Source organism: Myotis nattereri, assembly GCF_964212035.1.
Source record: "Myotis nattereri genome assembly, chromosome: 5".
Classification (NCBI taxonomy): domain Eukaryota; kingdom Metazoa; phylum Chordata; class Mammalia; order Chiroptera; family Vespertilionidae; genus Myotis; species Myotis nattereri.
In genome coordinates this window covers 31,328,382-31,348,271 of record NC_138080.1, presented here as the reverse complement: position 1 = coordinate 31,348,271, position 19,890 = coordinate 31,328,382, and the positions used below count along the sequence as shown (strand labels likewise).

Genomic DNA, 19,890 nt, shown 5'->3' with positions numbered 1-19,890 from the left:
GCTCTGGCCTCCCCAAAAGGCAACAAAGTTTCAATTATAGAAGCTAAATAAATCCCAGATACCTGCTTCCAGCCAGCATCCAATGGGAGCTTGGGTGTCTGGGGGCCCCCACCCATGCACCAGGCCTCTATCCTATATAATAAAAGGATAATATGCAAATTGACCCTAACAGCAGAGCGACTGGAAATCACTCGTCTCTGTGACACACGCTGACCACCAGGGGGCAGACGCTCAATGCAGGAGCTGCCCCCTGGTGGTCAGTGTGCTCCCACAGGGGGAGCTCTGCTCAGTCAAAAGCCAGGCTGATGGCTGCCAGTACAGCGGTGGTGGTGGGCGCTCCTCCCGCCTCCTCAGCAGCGCTAAGGATGTCTGACTGCAGGTAGGCCTGCTCCACACTGGCAAGTGGACATCCCCCAAGAGCTCCTGGGCTGCCAGAGGGATGTCTGACTGCCAGCTTAGGCGCAATCCCTGGGGAGCGGGCCTAAGTCAGCAGGTGGTCATTCCCCGAGGGGGTCCCAGACGGCAAGAGGGCACAGGCCAGGCTGATGGACCCTCCTGAGTGCATGAATTTTTGTGCACCGGGCCTCTAGTAAATAAAATATTTTTTAAAGTTTTAGGTTTAGCCCTGGTCAGTGTGGCTCAGTTGGTGGAGGGTTGTCTCATAGACCAAAAGGTGGGGTGTTCGCCCTAGCCAGTTTGCTCAGTGGTTAGACATCAGCCCGCAGACTGAAGGGTCGAGGATTTGAGTCCCAGTCAAGGGCATGTACCTTGGTTGCAGGCTTGATCCCTGGCCCTAGTCAGGGCATGTGTGGGAGGCAACCAATCGATGTGTCTCTCCGCCATCAATGTTTCTCTCTCTCTCTCTCTCTCCCCCTCTGTTCCACTCTCTCTAAAAAATCAATGGGGTGAGGATTAACAACAACAAAGGGTGGGGGTCCAACTCCCAGTCGGAGCATGTAGGGGAGGCAACCAATAGCTGTTTCTTTCTCATCTCTCTTCCTTTCTCTAAAATCAATAATAATAAAAAGAGCATGACACATATCTTTTCTTCTTCTTTTTTGAATCATAGAAGACATTTATTGAGAAGGCCAGCCAACCGAGAAGAGAGGGCGCTTACAAGCATTCTACCGGGGGACAGGGTTATACAGGGGAAGGGGCTGGGGTGAGGCTGGGAATGAAATGCAGCTATGCACAGCCCTGGAGGTCCCCAGATGTCAGCTATTGTCCTTAATCATCAGGTAATGAGATGATGTTGATGAGATGATGTTTTGACTCCTGGTGGCTCGGTCTGACCATGCTTATTGGTTCTGCTTGCTGGGTTCACAGCTGAGTCACCTCCTCAATTGCTTCCCACAGACCTTGGGAAGGAAACTTACGAAAAACTTAACCCCCTCTTCACATAAGTACTAGTGTACATGTTCTAAGATTTAAAATAATCTGATCATTTTTCAGATTACTGCAGGTGCTCTATCAGATTATAAGTCCCCCTATCATTTGCACCAGCCCTGCTTTCCAATGGGTTGACCAAGGTTGCAATATTTTGAACAGTTCCTGTGCTTGGCTGAATTCATTTAGAAACTATATACCCTGCATACTGAGCAACATTCAAGCTCTTCACGGCTTCTGCCTGGGCTCAGCATGAGACAGCAGATTTCCCACAGAATCCATAGTAATCCCAGCAGAAGGGCTGGCGTTTCTGGAAACACTGGAAACAGCTCTAAGTTCCCCATAACCCACTCTTACCTCCCAGAGCTCTGTATGGGATTTACTCAATACAACAAGTGCAGTGTTTAAAAGGAAGGTTCTAGAGGAAGCCGGTGTTGACCCCCTTTGCCCCAGCCTATTATACGTTAAATGCAGTAGAGAGGCAGCAAAGGAGAAGGGGAAAGGCGGGGCGGGAGGTGGGAGAGCAGAAGTCCCAAAGCAAATCAAGGAAAGTGTGTCTGCCATCACCAGCAAGCTTCCTTCTGTGTGTCAATGCTGCCACCTTCGGGTGTAAATTATAAATTCATTAGAAAATAGGGCCAGTCACGGTCATTCATTAGATGAAGCACAAGGATGAGATCCTGTGAGTTTACATATATATCCCCCAAGTATTCCTGGGATCTATTCCAACCAGAATCAAATATATCTACTTTCCAAGCTCCTACCTTTTAAGATATACCACTGATCTTTTAAAAGATACCACTGAGTGCCTGGGCAATTGGAGAAACTTCTCCAATGTTCTCCCTACATCCACATGGGCACCCCATCTTCCAACCCATCGCCCCACGCAGCAGCCAGAGTCGCCTGTGGTTCGTGACAACATGGACAAACCTTGAAGATCTTGTGCGAAGTGAAATAAATCAAAGACAAAGACATCACTTATTTGTGGAATAGATACAGACTCACAGGTACAGAGAACAGCTTGGGGGTGTTTGCAGCAAAGGACCGGACCAGGACTGCCTAGCCTCACTGGACTAATTCCCTGGCCTTCTCCCACCCCCTCTCCCCCCCGCCCCCGCCCCCGCCCAGGGCTCAGGCCTCAGCCAGCTGGTTCAGCAGGAAGAGGGCCCCATAGAGGGCAGACAGGGGCTCCTTGGCTTTCGGGTCCCAGGTTGACCTGGGGCTGTTTGGCTCCATCTCCAGGCCACACTCATCCAGCAGCTCATAGGTAATGACCAAGCCCTCCTCCTGGAGTTGGGCGAGGAGCTCAGGCTGGAGGGTAAAGGGAATGTTCTGGAAGCGGTAGAAGTTGCGCTCCAGGATGCTCCTCACCAGGTCCCTCTGCGGAAGGAGGATCCTCCTCTCCATGGACTGAGCCAGCAGATCATGTTGGATGTCACTCAGCACCATTAAGGCTTCAAGCAGGTAAAGGAGGAGGCACTTTGAGCCAACCTCTGGATAGCAGGAGTCCTTTCGCAGCTCAGTCAGGATGGTGCCACCAGGGCCATCCAAATGACCGAAGGGTTCCTGTTCAAGCTCGTCCATGAGGTCCCGAAGAGCCTCACGGTCCCTAAGCATGGCCAGGAGGCTGGAGAACACAACGTTCTGCATGTCCTTCGAGAGCTTGGCCGCTTCTACCTTCTGGGAAACCTCCTCTTGTAGCAGCAGGAAAGCCATTACCGGTATCATGTGACATACTGGAACGCCTTGCTCTTCATCATCTGCCATGTACCTGAAGCCTGCTGGAAAGGTTTTCCGATCACCATCGTCTGCGGTGTAGAGAATGTCCCAGCCTCTGCTGCGGAAAACCAGCTGCTTCCTCCTGTAGGCCAGCACCGAGCCCTTCGGCATGTCAGCTGCTTCTCTCTCTTTTCGGTACCCTCTGCCTCTGCTTTACCCTTGACCCAAATATCCAGAGGGTTGGAGAATTTCCCTGAGATCTTCTTGCTGCTTAAATCCTGCAGCACAGGGCTGTTGAGCAGCTCCACGGTGTCGGTCACAACATACAGATTCACCCCTGCTTCCCGGCACTGCTTCAGGAAGGCCGGCTCTGAGTCCGGCAGTTTCCTCTTCTGAAGCTCTGTCCAGGTTTCATGTGGGGTGCTGACAATTCGGTACTGGAGGGAGGACTCTTGGCACACAGCCGTCTCCCCTGAGATGCCCACTTCTGCCCCAGCATTCACGCTCCCAGCCGCCTGCTGCTTCCTGACCACAGTGTAAGTGAAGGCGGGAGACTCTTCCCCAGCAGCGTCTGGGACCAAAGAACCTGGTTCCAAGATGTGCATGAGGAAGACACCAAGTGGCTCATCAGGTAGTTGCCAAAACTGAGAGCGAGGCTTCTTCCTCTGTATTAGAGAAAACCGCTGTATCTTGGTGGCACTCACCAAGCATCTGACAGGTCTGAGCTGTCGGTCTCCGAGCTCTTTGACCAATTTCTTGGTAATTTTCTCAAACATGGAGGGCATGTTGTTGCTTGCCCTGCACGGTTGTCTATCAGGATGTGGTTTCAGCCTTCAAAACCCCAGCTCTGCACCTGGTCGGGGCGGCTCTCTGGACTCCCAGTTGTATACTGTCTTGTCTTATAGAGAAAGGCTCCAATGGGTAGGGCTCCTTCCAATCTCCAGACTGCCTGAGGTCAGACAAAATCCAGAGAACAGAGAAGTGCGACTCCGCTGGTCGTGTTTTCTTCCTACCAGCAGGTCCCCGACTCAAGTTCCAGAGCAATATCCTGTAAAAAGCAGCAGATGAGGCCCTCGCCTCGTCCAGACCAGGTCTGGGGCTGAGCTCTGGATCATGGTCTTACCTCTCAAGTCCTTCTCAGCTGAGTCATGACATGTATTTTGAACAAGGGCTAAAAAAAGCATTAGGTTTCCAGGAAAACTGTGCCATTAGTGCAAATAGTTCCCATAGCCCCCCCTGCTCCTCCTATTATTAGCATCAAACATCAGCATTGCCACTGTCTTGTCCAGGGAAGTGTGGAGCAGCTTCCCATCACAGATGTGATTTTGACGGTTCTGTGCAGGGACATGTGAGGCCAGTGCCTGGGGGCAGCTGGGGAGCCCAAGCTGGCATCTCCATTTACCCAGGTGGAGCCTGGGCCCAGGAGACAGGGCAGCCCGTCACCAGCCTGGGAAAGGCTCCCAGCGGCTCCAGTTCCGGGATTTTCCTGCTGCTCCCGGAAGAGAGGTGGAAGGGCGGGATCTACCGAGAAGAAACCACCAAAATACAATCCACAGCAGAGGCTCAGAGAACAGGCTGTGCCTGGCTGCAGGACTTGGCAGGCGACAGAGGGCAGGGAGCGGTCATTGGCAAGGCCTGGTGGGGCTGGGCAGGGCTCTGTGCCACCTAAGAGGGTGGTGGCGTGGCATGTAGCAGCCACCCCTCCCTGCCCACACACCTATGCCAGGCTGGGAAAGGGACACGGGAGGGGCCTGGGAGAACTGAGATGGGACCAATGGGGACTGGTGGGGGCCAGGAGACCAGGCTGGGCTGTCGCCCTGCAAGGGCTGGTGGTGGCCTGTCCCAGGAGAGGGTAGCTGTGGGGTCTGAGAGGAAGGGTCTAGGACAGCTGTGGGCAAACTATCCGGCCCGTTTGAAATGAATAAAACTAAAAAAAAAAAAAAGACCGTACCCTTTTATGTAATGATGTTTACTTTGAATTTATATTAGTTCACACAAACACTCCATCCATGCTTTTGTTCCGGCCCTCCGGTCCAGTTTAAGAACCCATTGTGGCCCTCGGGTCAAAAAGTTTGCCCACCCCTGGGCTAGGAGGTAGCTGAGCAAATAAATGCAGGGGGCAGGGCACAGGCTCAAGAGTGTCCAGGTTTCCCACTGAAGGGCCAAGTAGAAGGTGTGCGAGCTGCTGATCTCAGGTTCTCCCCAGGAGGGGCGACCTACTGCACCTCCTGTCGCAGGGATCCCTAGTGCCGGTACCTTGCCAGGCGTGCCTTCTCTCCAGACAGCCAGAGCGCCCCCTTCTCACCCCGCGTCCAGGCTGTCCCCAGATGCTGGCCAGTCACCTCCTCACCATGCCTGGTGTTTGCCATTGTGTGGTCTACTGGGCACCGTCCCCACCAGGCTTGTCATCTCTCATCTGACTGGCTTTGAGGGTGACAATGGTTTATTGGGTCCTTCTGACCCCATCCACACTCCACATGGGATCAGGTCTCTGCCCTGCTCACATCCCTTCCGTGTGTCCACCCCGGAGAAATGAACACATCCACATGTGAAATATTTTCCAGCTGTTTCCACAAATGGAAACCTGTGCACATGTCCACAGCAGCACGGTTCACTGTGGCCAAACCTGGCAGCACGGACAGATGAATACACACATGTGCTCCCTCCGGACACTGGAGCGTCACTCAGCCACGAACAGCATTAAAGCGCAGGCACGAAGGTGCATGAGCCTCGAACATGATGCCCAGTGAGCCTGTCACAGAGGGCTCCCGGGGCCAACATGGACGGGTCACTCAAGGACAGCCTCTCCCCACCCTCACAGATCCCCCGACAAGCCAACCCCACACGCCCTGCCCGAATTCCTAGGTCACAGCACCATTGTCACTAAATGGCTTAAGGCCACTAGGTCTGGGGCAGCTTGTTGTGCAGCAACAGAAAACCAGACTGAGTTTTTAGAGTTTTATTAAATCCTTATAAAACAGAATACAAAATTCCGGCATTGACAGTTGGTGTCAAGGAAAACTTTTGAGCTGTATCAGTTTACCTGGTACAGTGGAGTTAAAGTGCTTGGATGTCTTTCCCCCACTTTTAAATTGTCTTTTTTTCTATATTAACATGGAAACACTGCCATTCCCCCTTCCCTCAGCACTAGAGCAGCCTCGCAGCCTGGGACACCCTGGGACCCAGGCCCTCATTCACAGTGACGGTTCTGGCCAGCCTCCTGGTTGCACCGGAGATGTGATGGGGGAAGAGTAAGTAGCTGTCCCACCTTTGAGAAGAAAATGCTGCTCACAGTCAGCTTTCCAGGCTGAACTGACCACACCGCCTGCAGCCAGTGAGGCCCAGTTCTGTTACAGAAAGGCAGAACCCCCCAGTCGTGACACATGGAATCACTAATGGGCAAGAAATGATCGAGGTGGGGGTGGCCGCCCACCCTGGGGTCTTTGGAAAGGCCGGTCCACAGATTCAGGTGGCCAGGCAGGCATCAGCCCCCAGACTGCAACCACTGTCCAAGACTTGGGGGCAGGCAGTGTCTGAGCCCCCAACCCCAAGGCCCCCTGACATTCAAGTATTCTTCAAGAACAGGAAAGGGAAGTCAACTGATGTTCTTAAAATACTAATGAAACAGGATGAAAACTAGATGCCAGAGGGCTCTCCAGCTGGCCTGCCTGAAAGACCCAGCCAGAGCCCAGGCCGGGCTGCCCTGAAGAGGGCGGGGGGCCGCCCACTGGCAGAAACACGTGTGCATGAAGGAGGAGGAAGCTTGTATTGCATAGTGTTTCCCACCTAAGGACAAAGAGGGGAGTCAGAGTCTCCTTGAGCCCAGCAAGTCACTAGACATCTGACATGGACTCTGGGGTGGGGAGGTGGGGAGCTCAGGGAGGTTCCTGGGTGCCTGAGGGAGGCCATTCCCCTAAAGGTGGGCAGAGCAGGAATGCTGCCTTTGGGGTGGGGGATTCATCGGGAACCTGGATCAGCCCTGGCTCTACGGAGGGGAGGAGACAGGGCTGGCAGAGCTTCCATGTCAACTCAAGGGTCGACAGGGGGCGGGACATGGCCATGGTCAGACTGAGCCCTGAGAAGGGGCACTGGGGTGCCCGGGGTGGGGGATCTACAGGTCCCCCATGTTGGCTGACGAGTGCCAGTCCAGCCCCTCCCATTCCTCCAGTGCCCCTTCCCCCCGCCCCAGGTAGACAGAGTCCCCAGTGGAGAGAGTGGGGAGTAGTGGTAATGGTGCAGCCTCTCCCCGTCAGCGGCAGCTTAAGGTTCTCAGTTAGGGGTGGGGTGGGGTCCATGTGGGTGGCTGTTCACTCCACCTGCCCACACCCAGGACTCCCCTAGCCACCAGGGTGCCTTTCGGGTGAAAGGAGGTGCAGGGTTAGTCTGGCCTTGAGAACGCTAAGGGCAGGGAAGGGGGAGGGGCGCAGGTGTGTTCCCGGGTCCCCCAGCTCTGGAAGACAGCAAATGTCCTCCTCTCCTGAGTCACATTGGGCAGGGACCATGGGCACAAGGCCTTTCACAGTACAGCTGAGCCTGTACGGCCAGGGTGGCAGGGTGGGGGCATGCGCAGCACATGTGCCCTCTGCTCTTCTCCAGGGTGCCTGTTTACTTTTAACACCATTCAAAGGAAAAAAATGGGGGTGGGGGACAGAAAAAAAAGGAAAACCCAACAGCAAAAACTTTATATAAAAAGATACCCCCCCAGCTGAGCTGAGCTGAGCACAGCACCTCAGAACCCAAGGGGGGGTGGGAGTGAGGGGTGTTGCACAGCCTGCTGGTCATTGGCTGGCAATAGCTTAAAAAAATCTTGAGATCTGATGGGGGAGGGGGTGACCTATGTACAGCAGAAGGGAGGGGTCATGCATGGTCCCCCACCAGGACCACAGGGGCTGCAGAGAGGCTGGCTCGCTGCCGCCGCTGGGCCAGTTTGGACTGGGATGGTGGGGACAGATGCAGGTAGCGTGAGGTAGCTCGGATGACCACGGGCTGGCCCTGCCCCACCTCCTCCAACGCATCTTCCTCGCGCTGGGCCAGCTGCCGGTTCATGGCGATGGCCTCAGCTGCGAAGGATGTGAGGTCTTTGGCACAGCTGTTCCTGGGGACAAGACGGGACAGTCACCAAGGAAGGAGAGGTGGCTGCCAGGTATACCCTCTGCTTCCCTTAGGGCTCAGGGTCTGTGCAGTGGCCTGGAGGAGGGGCTATGGCCCCAAGCTCCCCCACCCCCTGGCCTGGGACCTAATCCACCAGCCCTACAAGGTCACCCAGTTCTTGAATGGCTTCCCCTACAACGTAAAGAGAACTTATTTTGCATTTTTAAAACACCTTAACTTTTAACCTCCCCTCTCCAACCCAAGACCCCATGCAGGCCTCACCTCTGCAGAACCATGGGCGTGGGCAGGGTGTTCTCTGGGGCGCACTGCAAGGAGACCAGAGAAGTGGGTCTAGAGAACACAGCCAGGCTCATCCATCCTGCCCAGGGGCAACCCTCCCAGATGCCCCATGGCTTTGACACCAGTAAGGGTTAAGGGGAACACCTGCCTGGAAGCAGGGGCAAACAGGATGTTGCAGCCCAGGTGCCTGTGGTGGGGGTGCCAGTGGCTCCCCAGGTCTACCTGCTCACCAACCACCCCACCTAATCATTCCCAGCCCAGCCCCTTTCCCTTCTCAGATCCATGGGTCTCCTCATATTCATAGCAGGAGTTCAGAGGCCCCTCTACTGGCTACCTTGAGCAAGCAGTCCTTTCTCCCCACAGGGCCCTCTACCCTGGTGGCCCCAGGTTGGATGACCACTGGCAACGACAAACACAGGCTCTTCTGGGATCGGAGGGGATGGAGCCCTGTCCGAGGCTGGCCACCCACCCGTCTGCCCTGTGGCTGAGTGGAGCTTGCTGCTCTGTGCCAGGCAGGAAGAGATCCCACTGCCTCTAGGGCACAGGCCAGGGATTTGCCAAGCTCCTGCCAGCAGATGGGGAAGATTTCATAACTGTGCCTGGGCGCCCAGAAGATAAGTGACTGACCCCCAGACCCACATCACAACAAGGAGTCCTGACACTGGGCCCCAAGGCTTCTCCGACACTTGTTCCGAGTCACAGCCCGGCCCATTGGAGACTGGACAGAGGCGAGGACCCCATGTCCGGCTGCCCCGTGGGGCTGGCACTCACCCCCTGCACCCAGGGGTGCTGCAGGACCTGGGCAGCGCTTAGCCTCTGCTTGGCGTCCCGAACCAGCAGCTTCGAGATGAGGTCTTTGGCAGCGAAGGAGATGTGGGCCCAGTCCTTCTCCGGAAACTCATACTTGCCCTCTTGTATGCTCTCGAACAGCATGTTCTGGGGAACACATGCAGGAGGGTCAGCTGCAGCCAAAAGGGCCGAGGCCCAGGTCCTGATCTCTGATGGGCAAGCCTGGACCCCAAGGGAGCTGGGACACTGCTGTGACAGGCTCTCTCAGGGCCCCAGGCCTGACCTGTGGCCCAAGAACCAGGTGCAAGGATCTCAAACTATTACCCAGACAGGGATGGAACTTGGACCCTGAGATCAGCTGGCAGGATGGGGAACCCTAAGGGGCCAAGGAAGGAGAGGAAAAAAGGTCTGGCGGGGGGGGGGGGCTAGCCAGTTTGGCTCAGTGGATAGAGCATTGGCCTGCAGACTGAAGGGTCCCAGGTTTGATTCTGGTCAAGGGCACACGGGTTGCAGGCTCAATTCCCAGTAGGGGGCGTGCAGGAGGCAGCCGATCAATGTTTCTCTCATCATTGATGTTTTTATCTTTCTCCCTCTTCCTTCCTCTCTGAAATCAATAAAAATCTATTTTTTTAAAAAAGAGAAAGGTCAGGAGAGCCGACCTCCTAAGGACTCCAGGGTAAACATGAATCCTGAGCCTCAAATATTGCATAGAAAACAGGCCTCACCTCATCAAACCATAGGCCTCACCCCACCACAGCTCACTGACCAAACTGCTCTCTGCTGAAAGACAGGAGACCTACACCTCGAGAAACCCAGGAGGGTCAGGCAGGCCAGCACTCCTCGGTGGATGCAGACAATATTCAGGACCCGGCCCTAAGGATTGCACAGGGCAGGGGGTGCGCACCTGGCAGGCCGGGCAAGCCTCACCGCGGTCCCAGCCGCAGTCGCTGCCGCAGTGGCCCACAAAGGGTGGGTAGCCACTGAGCAGGATGTAGAGGATGACGCCCAGGCTCCAGAGGTCGCAGCGCTTGTCATAGATGCTGGCCTCCTCGCTGAAGGCCTCCACCACCTCAGGGGCCATATACTCTGCAGAGCCGCACTGCGGGGAAGAGGGGGAGCGGTGATGACTAGATGCCATGGGGGAGGGGGACGCCACTGGCAGGGACTTTCCAGTGTAATGCGAGGCAAGGGACCGCCCAGTCACCTGAGCCTGAGCCGCAGTGACTGACAGCTCTGTTCGGCCAATTACAGGCTGACGGCGGATGCCAGCCCGCCCCCACCTGACCACAGCCCCGCCCCAACCCCCGCCCTGCCCAATCAACAGGTGCTGGAAGCTCGCCCCTCCCTGCCTGACCGTGATCCCGCCCCGTCACAGCCGAAGGGCCAATCAGCGGCTGTTGCTAAGCGAAATCCCGAGTTTCAAGGCCCCAGCACGGAGACCACAAGCTGCCCCACATCTCTCCTGGAGGTCCCAAACCACTTCTTTGGACAGAATGTAATCCTGTCCCCTCGCCCCGCCCCTCCCAGCTCGCCCCTGACCCCGTGGGTCCTCACTGGGGTTAGCAGCTCCGGGGTGGAGATGGGGGAGCAGTCCCCATTGAGTTTGATGCCACTGCCCAGGTCAAAGTCGCAGATCTTAACGGGGGAGACCTGGGAGGGGATTAGGAAGCAGCAGTGAAATGAGGTGAGGTGGCTGGAGGTCCTGTCCAGCCTGCACAGGGCCCATCCCGCAGGGAAGGCCAACCCCCAGGGTCCCTCACCTGGTTGGGGTGCTCACAGAGGATGTTTTCCAACTTTAGGTCCCTGTGGGCGATGCCTGTGGGTAGAAACATCCGGGAGTCAGTGGTGGGTGGGTGTATCTTTAGGGAGTCCTGGGCAGCTGTACTGGGGGCAAGGCTGGACATCCATGGGACCTAAGCATCTTTGGCAGGATGGCAAAAAGTAGGTGGTACCCTGAGCAGCCACCCCCATCAGCCACCTTTGTTGTGCAGGAAATCCAGGGCGCTGGCCACGTCCTGCACCACCACACTGGCCTCCAACTCATTGAAGTGTCGTCGCTTGTGAATGTGGCTTAGGATGGAGCCTGGGGCCAGGTCATAGTGGAAGGAAAAAAACATGTAAGAATAACCCCTGTGTCCCCAGGCCACTGCCCAGCACCCACTCCCACCTGGAAGGGAAGCCTCCACTTTGGCCTCCTCGGACCCAAAATCTTTGACCCGAGCTGCTGTGTGGACAGGAAGCTCAGAGCCCACAAGCCTCCTCTGATGTACAGGACCCTCTGACAGGTCTTCCGAGGTGGCTCTGAGCCCATAGCCCATTAGGAACTAGCTGGATGTGTCTCCCAGGCCCCACATACCGCCCCGCATCTTCTCAAACACCAGGTAGAATCGGTCTTCCTCCTCGAAGAATTCAATCAGCTCTAGAACATTCCTAGGATGGGGGAGGGGAGCAGGACAGGAGTGAGACGTCCTAAGGCCCTTGTACATGCCCAGTTCAGGGTCTACACCCGCCCCCCACCCCCCCACACACACCCCTCCACCTGCCCACAGAAGGCTGGGACTGGGCCCACAGGCTGCTTCCATCTTGCCCACCTCAGACTGCCAGCCTAACACTGGGTCCATTCACAACGGCCTGGGACACAGTGGGAACTCCCTAAATCAGGATGGGGAACATACAGCCCTCGGGCTGTTTAAAGCCTATGAAATCATTTGGTCTGGCCCTGCCAAGGCTTTAGGGATGAATTAATTAAATGTTTGACCAAATATAGCAGGCTTTTTAAAATATGGTTTATTGATTTTAGAAAGTGAGGAAAGGAGAGGGATAGACAGAAACACCGATTGGCTGCTTCCTGCATGCCCCTACCTACTGGGGATGGAACCCGAAAACTGGGCGTGCGCCCTTGATAGGGAATCGAACCGATGACCTCTTGGTTCGCGGTTCAATGCCCAGCCACTGAGCAACACCAGCCAGGCAGCAGATTAATTTTTAAGTTGATAAATTTGTATGGCCCATGAATGATGTTACAATTAGCCAAATGGCCCTTCACAGATAAAAGGTTCCCCACCCCTGCCTTAAATGCTCACTGGGGGTAAAGAGACATTCAGGCCCATTCATCCACTAAAAGATGGCTCGGGGCTGAGGGTGGGTCACATTACCTGTGTCCCTGGCACTGATACAGCATCTCCACCTCCCGGAAAACCCTACTCCGAATGTGGCCTGGCTGCTTCTCAATGATCTGAAACGTGTGGGGGTGGGGAGACACAGCAGCTGGGTCAGCCAGACTTTCCCCAGCCACGGGGCCTCCACCAGAAACTTTCCCTGCACTGCACCTGAAACTGTTAAAGCTTTAGACCGTTAGGATCTAGAAAGGTGGCTGAGTTCTCCTATGGGGACCCAGAATCTGCCAGTCAGAACTGCAGCATCAGCACAAGTAGTGGGCAACGTATTTCCCAAGCGGCACCAAGAGAGGAGTGAGTGGGACAGGAAAGGCAGGGAGAAGGAGCCAGCCCTATCCACTCCTGATGGAAAAAAGCCTCAGAGATATATTTGGAGCTTCGGGTCCAGCAAAATACCCCTTCACAATGTCAGGTTCCCTTGGACTAAGCAACCTCCCCTTCATGACCAGGAGACTGGTGGCCACCATGCTGACTAGCAGGGGACTAGCGGGACCTTAGGCACCTGGCTGCCAGCCATGCCATATCCACTTGCTTCTGCACCAAGTCCTGCCTCCCCAGTTCCAACCCAGTCTGGGTAGATGTCTGTGACCCCATGAGCCTGGGTGTTTCAGGCCAGCCAGACTGCCCCCCCCACCCACCCACCCACCAGCAGACACAGCTTCCCAGACCCCAGAGCCACAGGAAGCCAACACACACCAACGTCCCCAAATCCTTTCTGGCACGTAGGAGCTCTAAGAATTAGAGAGTTCTGGGCCCATCCCCAAATGCCCCCCAGCAACGTTGCTCAGAGAGAGGTGGAGTTAGCAGGTGCCTCGGGCTCCCTTTGCTGGGTGAGTGGACAGGCAGGGTCACCACCTAAGCCCGGGGCTCCCTGTGCACCACAGTGGCCTGGAGGAAGGGAATATAGTATGTTCCGCAGGCCAGGCTCCTGCAGCAGGCAGGCACACAAGTCCACTGACCTCCAAGTCCTGGGCCTATGCATGCCCACCTGTCTAGTGACAAACACACCCGTCCCGAAGAGGGACAGAAAAAACAGATTCCAGGGCCTCTAGAGACAAAGCCACCAGCCACATCCTTCTACAATAACTGAAACTCACCCTGTCCCTTGGGAATCTGGCTAGGACCCCACTTCATAGAGAATACTGCAGTCCCTGAGGGGAGGGAGATGGCCTTCTGGGAGGTCAGACACAGTGTGACTCAGAGCCTCAATTTCCCTACTTGTCAAACAGTGACAGTAAGCCAGGCTGCCCAGCAGGTCCTTAGGAGAAGGCTACTCAGACACACACCAGGTATTCAGAAGGTGCTCCATTCTTAGTGTCCAATTCTCCCGCACCATCACCCCCACTCCACCTGGGAGCTTCCAGGGGGCAGGGACCACAGCTGCCTTTGTCCCTGGACTTCCACCAGGGCCTGAAGCATCTGGTCAGCTGGCCTGCCAGGGAGTACCTGACCGCCCTGCCTGGGCAGCCAGCCTCCTGTGAGCCCACCTAGCTCAGATGCAGGGTCATGAGAGGAGCCTGGAAGGTTTCTTGGAATGCAGGGTTCAACAGTCTAGCCAGACAACAGACGTCACAGGGCCACAGTTTCCAGGCTGGAACCTGGGTCAGAGGCCACATGGACATGAAGGAGGCTCTGCCCTGGTCTACCTAAATGCTAAGACCCTGGGCCCTAAGTATGGCGTTGCTTTTTAATCCTAGTAACCACCATGGGTAAAGCACTAGTTATGCCTGGGGACCAGCCTGAAGTAACCCAGCAGGTGAACATCAGCTTTGACCAAAGCCCTCTCAACCCCCATCCCACTCTCAATGGTCACTCTGGCACCAGGTCCGCAGCCACCTGCATTAGGGGCCAAACTTCATGGTCACGACCCACCTCCGCCTGGCCTTGGGGGCTCAGCCCAGGCTGATCTGGATTCTAGGGGTCATTTTTAGACACTGGCTTTCCCCAGTTATGAGTCCAGGAGCTTGAATGCCAGATCTCAGGCATTGCTGGGAAGAGGTAAGGGGACAGGTGAGGGTGTTGTGCTTACCTTGACCGCATACTCCTGGTTGGTGATGAGATTGATGCAAGTCTGCACACGGGCATGGGCGCCCTCCCCAAGCACATCCTCCTGTAGCTGGTAGACATCTGGAGAGCAGAGATGGCAGTGAGAGCTGCCCTGGGCGACCTAGTCACTTCCCCTACCCCCAGCCCTGCCCACCCCACTCACCTTCGAACCTGCCTGAGAAGCTGTCAGTTGCCCGACACCGCTTCTTCTTCTTGCCCCTCTTCTTGGCGTCTGGGATGTCAATGGGCTGGCTCGTGGGCATATCTGCATCAGGAGACCCGGGCATGAGGCCCACTTAGCCTCTGTGGCTCTCAGGCCCCACCTGGCCCTCACCCACAGTCCCCTCCCTTCCAGGCCCCTCACCAGGGCGGGCTGGGCACTCCAGGCTGAAGTCAGTCTCCCCGGGGTGGGCCTGTTCTAGGGAGAAGGCCAGCTCGAAAGGATTCTGCCCCTGTAGTAGAGAAGAGAGAGCTCTCAGGTTGTAATGCTGCCAGAACGGCCCCTTTACAGAGTGACCCAGCCGTGTGTACATATGCCAAGGGGGAGAAAGCCTGGCTTCGCCTGACCATGAAGAAATAGCCCTTCTACCCCCACCCAGGGCCCTTGGGGCCACCAAGGTTAGGGTGTAGCTGTGCAGGGAGGAGGGGGTGCAAGTTACTGTGGCACGTTGGCTTGTTCACCTGCAGAATGGGGACAGCAGTCTGGAGATCAAAGGCAAAGAGCAGTCAGTGGGGGGTGAGTCACGAGCTCTAGGGAGGGGCTCCCAGCTAGTTGCCCTGCCTGCTTTCCCACGGCCTTGTGGGCTCAGCCCTTCCTGTGTCAAGGGGTGCCATCACCCTCCCTGCTTTATGCTGCTCTTTCTCCTGTCTCACCAATCCCCCAGAGGCTTACAGGAAAGCTATCCATGGGATCCAGCATGAACACTGGGCTGTTCTCTGCCTGGGCCACAGCCTGCACTGTCCTGTTCACCCCCAGGGACCCCCAGGAGTGAGCACCACAAGCCTAGTACCCAGTGAAGAAACCAGCCCTGTTAAAGTGGGGCCTGCTCAATGTCACTGGATGGCCCCCAAAACTGGGGAGAGGGTACTATATCCTGCCCAAAGACAGGCATGCCAGGGATTGGAGAAATCGCCTACGGGGCAAACAGAAGGCTGTTAGGATAAATGCCATTTCTGCAGAGCAAAAGATTTTGTATGAAGGCTGACAGTCCCTCCAATAAAGGCTGAGAGACACTGAGACCTGGCCAGGTTCCTTTAGAAGTTAGTTCTAATTAGCTCCCAACATCCTGATGGACCAGGCAGCCAGGGCCCTGGTGGGCATAGAGGGGGCCTGTATACATAATTGTGGTGCTATGGCCGATGCTGGGTGACCTGGGCCAAGTCATTGCCCTTCTCTGGGCCTTGTGACAGCTGGGGTTGGGGTTGTGACAGGAGAATTATCCAACAGAAAAGGAACTCCAGGAGAACCCCAGGAAGACCTGGAGGGGCCCACTCTGCCAGGCCAGATTCCTACAGACAGGAGGCCCGGAAGCCAGGCCAGCTGCACAGGGTGCAGGCAGAGGTCAGAAGGAGCAGCTGAAAAACAGGCGGGCCCTCCTAGCCTCCCTATCCACCCTGCAGAGAGTTGCTAGGAGGTGCAGGGGAGGAAGGAGGAAGGGAGCACTGAAGCCGGCCTGCTGATGCTCATCCACCAGTCCCCGTCCTTGCCCATTGAGGAGTTTGGCTCCCATGAGGACTGCAATCAATGCTCTGATAAGTCTCCATCCTTCCACCTGGAAGGAGTGGCTCCAGGATGGCCACAGAAGGGGGTGATTAGGATGGAGAGTGGATGTCAGGAAGCTGCCCCCAACAATCAAGTAAAGGCTCTAGGACCCAAAGGGGCCAAACTTGGGTCTCCTCAGCAATCCCATACATCTCTCCCAGACCCCAATTCAGAAGAGCTGGACCCTGGAGGGCCACTTTAGAGCCAAGATTCCCTGTCCCATGTCCCCACTCCCTCCCTTGGGACCCCACAGTCCCCCCTCAGCACAGGGCATGCACAGCTCCTGGGTGGCCTGCAAAGACCAGCCTTCAGGCCTAGGCAGTGTAGGCGGGCCAGGCCCAGGGCTGGCTGCGGGCCTTTAGTCAGCAGGCCTTGGCAGGAGGCAGCTGGAACCATCCAGAAAGTTTGAGTATGCTTTGACCGCAGAGCTGGCCCTGCCCACTGACCCTGTCTGAGCTCAGACACAGTCCCAAGAGTTAACAGACCACCGCCAGTGACATCTTGGGTCTACCACCCTTCCACCCAGCCCTGGCCACTTGGGGGACATGCCTAGGCTGTCACTATCCGGGAGTGGAAGCTAGGGTGCCAGGAGTGTGCACCGGGTGGGGCGCTGGCAGGTGAATGCTGGCTGGACAGGCTTGGGAATTCTAACCCAAACACACCAGGCTGGCTCCTCCCACACTGGTGTCCGACTTGCCTGTACACACACACACACACACACACACACACACACACAGGTCCTGCCTCCTCTGCAGGGCAACAGGTTCCTGCCCAAGGAGGCCCAGGAAAGCCATTACATAACTCAGCAGGCGGGTGGGGTGGCTGCTGACATCACTGCCTCCCCTGGGCCAGGCCGCATGGGGCCTGGCCCTGCACCTGCCAAACCCCCCTTGACTTGCTCATCTGAGACTAGAACTCGGAAGCCTTGGGGCCCCCTTAGAGACTTCCCATTCCGACAGGAAACAGGACTTGGGCCTGGGAGGTGCATGTCTGGGGGTCATCTGATCCACACACACCCCTACTCTGCAGGCCACTTGGGAGGGGTGTTTGTCCGGGGAGGAACCTGCAACCCTGCCTGGCCTTTCTGGAGGAAGGATCTCACAGACCTCAAGGTGCTGGGGACAGTACTGTAGCCGGCTGACGCCCCACCCCGCACTAGACACCTGGCTGAGGTTTGCAGGGGACACACAACCAAGGGCCCCACGGACAAGGGCCCCTCGACCCACCTACGGTTCCTGGAGGGAAGACCTGAGACCTCGGGGCCCATCAGCCTGGACTGTGGGCGCACGCACGGCTGGGCTGGGGCAGCCCCAAGGCCGAGACCAACGCGGGGACCGGCACCAGGCTTAGGGGATCCTGAGGGCGAGCTCCGCGCCCCTCCCACCGGCCACTCAGGTAGTCCAGCCCGCGGCGCCCACCAAACCAACGCGGCCCTCACCTTGAACGAACGATGGAAGCCCTGAAGTTCGGCTGTTTTCTTCTGCACCATCTTCTGTCCGGGCCCCGCCAGCGGGGGAGGGGACGCAGGTCCCGGGGGGCGGCCCGGGGGCGGGGGGCGGCCGGGGAGAGGACCCTGCAGGCGGGGGCAGACAAAGAAGGGCGTGAGTGGCCGCGGTCGGCGCACCGGGAGTACAGGCCCAGGCGGCGAGGTTCCGCGGGGCCCGATCCCCGCGCCCGAGTCGGGGCCGGGCCAGGCCGGGGTCGCTGGGCCGCACTCACTGGGGTCGGGCTTGGGGCGGGGGCGCTGTTCCTTCGCCTCCGCCGACTGAGACGCGCAGCCCGGATCCCGCGGCGCGGACCGCGCGGGGAGTCGTCCCGCCGCCGCCACGACCACCACTACCGCAGAGCCCTCCTCCAGGGCCACCGCCGCCGCCGAGTGGAGTCTCGCGCACAGCGCCGCCTCCGCCTTTATGGTCCAAGCCAGGCCCCGCCCCCAACGTAGGGCCCGCCCCTCCGTCCCCGCCCACACGCGCGCGGCGGGGGCGGGGGCGGGGTTGGAAGGGCGCTCCGGACCGGAGTGCGGCTGCGCGCTCTGGCCGTGGGGCGTGTCTCTGCGGCCCGCGTAGTGCGGCGAGCGGGGCTCCGGACGCGTTAGCTGGAGAGGCTTCCGGAGGCTCCGGGATCCGTGCGAGGCCTCGAGACGGAGTCGAGCCCGGTCGTGGCCCCTGGCAGCGCCCTCAGTGTGCCGGCCGGGGCCTAGGATGCACTGACTCCTTCTGGCGACTCCTGCTCTGGAGCCTGCCTCGCAGCTCCCCAGCCTGGTCTCAGCTGCCCCGTAGGCGCACAGCATGCTTGGAGCTCCCCAAGAGGTCCTCCCGCTGTTGGCAGGGACCACGGCGGGGGGGGGGGGGGGCGCGGGGGCGGATGGGTGCGAAGGTCTGTGCGGGATCCTTGCCCAGTCCTGCAAAGGAGCGGTTTCTTCTGGACTGATGCGGTGGGGAGCCAGCGCAGGAGGTAAAGCGATTCCATTTCGGCTGGAGCACCCGACCCCGGTTGAGATATAGTCAGCCCCGGCCAGCTGCCTGTGCCCCCAGCACGGTTGAGCAAAGTCCTCAGACCCTGTGCCCTCCAGGCTCCCGTTTGTTCTTTCAGAAGCTTATGGCCACCCACCCCAAACTCTGCCAACCAGGCCCAGCTGACCTAAAGCTGGACTGCCCCTTCCCTGCCAGCCGCTTCTGTTTATATGCTTTCCCCCAAAAAACCACAGCTCAGGCTACAGGAGCTGTGAGGCCTCACCTCTGCCAGCCCCCTGGTCCTTTAGAAAAACCTCCCCAGCCAGCCCCTCCATGTGTGCGTGTTTGTGCGTGAGTGTGTGTGTGTGTGTGTGTGTGTGTGTAGACACATACATTGGCTCCAGGTGCCTGGGGTGGGGCTGCCCGACCTGCCTGCCCAGGAGAAGCCACGGGTCCCTCCTCATCCTCCCCACCTCTCCTCTCACTTGGCTGACCCCTACCACCCTTCCTCCTGTATTGATGTAATCACCTGCAGGTCTTCATACACCTCTGGATGGTAAGGTGGGTACAGACGGGCCACTGCCCCTTCCCAGAAGGTCAGCTCCACGAGAGCACAGTTCTGTCCACTGCCCGGCACAGGGCCTGGCACACAGGAAGGAAGTACTCACTGAATATTGCTGCAAAGAAGGAATGTGTTTGAGCATTTGTAAATGTGTTCATGTGCACGTGTGTGTGTGTGTGTGTGTGTGTGTGTACTTGCATATGGGGATTGTATACGTGTAATAGCTTCCAGAGGCTGCTGTAACAAAGTACCATACACAGGGTGACTTAAAAAAACATAAATTTGCCCTAACGGGTTTGGCTCAGTGGATAGAGCATCGGCCTGTGAACTGAAGGGTCCCGGGTTCGATTCCGGTCAAGGGCATGTATCTTGGTTGCGGGCACATCCCCAGTAAGGAGTGTGCAGGAGACAGCTGATCGATAGTTCTCTCTCATAGATATTTCTAACTCTATCCCTCTTCTTCTCCCTTCCTCTCTATAAAAAATCAATAAAATATATTTAAAAACAAAAACATAAATTTGCTCTGGCTGGTGTGACTCAGTTGGTTGGGGTTGTCCCATGTACTGAAAGGTTGCTGGTTTGATCCTCAGTCAGGGCACGTGATGG

At 57.1% G+C, this 19,890-nt stretch overlaps 2 protein-coding genes across 2 annotated transcripts; both read right to left on the bottom strand.

Annotated features, from left to right (window-relative positions):
* Positions 1-628: 628 nt before the first annotated feature.
* LOC308519924 (gasdermin-C-like) lies at positions 629-3,890 on the bottom strand (the record flags this gene model as incomplete). Its single annotated transcript, XM_081092285.1, is given in 2 exon segments — positions 629-3,275; positions 3,278-3,890. Coding segments are annotated over 2 exon segments (1,371 nt in total). The 3' UTR covers positions 629-2,517.
* A 3,870-nt stretch (positions 3,891-7,760) lies between these two features.
* MKNK2 (MAPK interacting serine/threonine kinase 2) lies at positions 7,761-18,155 on the bottom strand. Its single transcript, XM_081092870.1, has 14 exons — positions 17,989-18,155; positions 17,708-17,842; positions 14,872-14,959; positions 14,671-14,772; positions 14,491-14,588; positions 12,441-12,520; positions 11,642-11,715; positions 11,264-11,368; positions 11,046-11,101; positions 10,840-10,935; positions 10,190-10,384; positions 9,268-9,432; positions 8,479-8,522; positions 7,761-8,200 (listed from the first exon to the last, which is right to left on the bottom strand). Exons 2-14 carry the CDS (start codon positions 17,756-17,758, stop codon positions 7,963-7,965), a joined length of 1,392 nt encoding a protein of 463 aa, XP_080948996.1. The 5' UTR covers positions 17,759-17,842; positions 17,989-18,155; the 3' UTR covers positions 7,761-7,962.
* Positions 18,156-19,890: the final 1,735 nt, after the last annotated feature.

Bases quoted from the DNA above. Each gene is read 5' to 3' on its own strand.
- MKNK2 (XM_081092870.1), bottom strand. From the start codon at position 17,758: ATGGTGCAGAAGAAAACAGCCGAACTTCAGGGCTTCCATCGTTCGTTC. The intron at 12,521-14,490 runs GTAAGCACAACA...CACACGTTTCAG, and splicing joins ACCAGGAGTATGCGGTCAAG to ATCATTGAGAAGCAGCCAGG. The intron at 8,201-8,478 runs GTGAGGCCTGCA...TCTTGTCCCCAG, and splicing joins ACGCCCATGGTTCTGCAGAG to GAACAGCTGTGCCAAAGACC.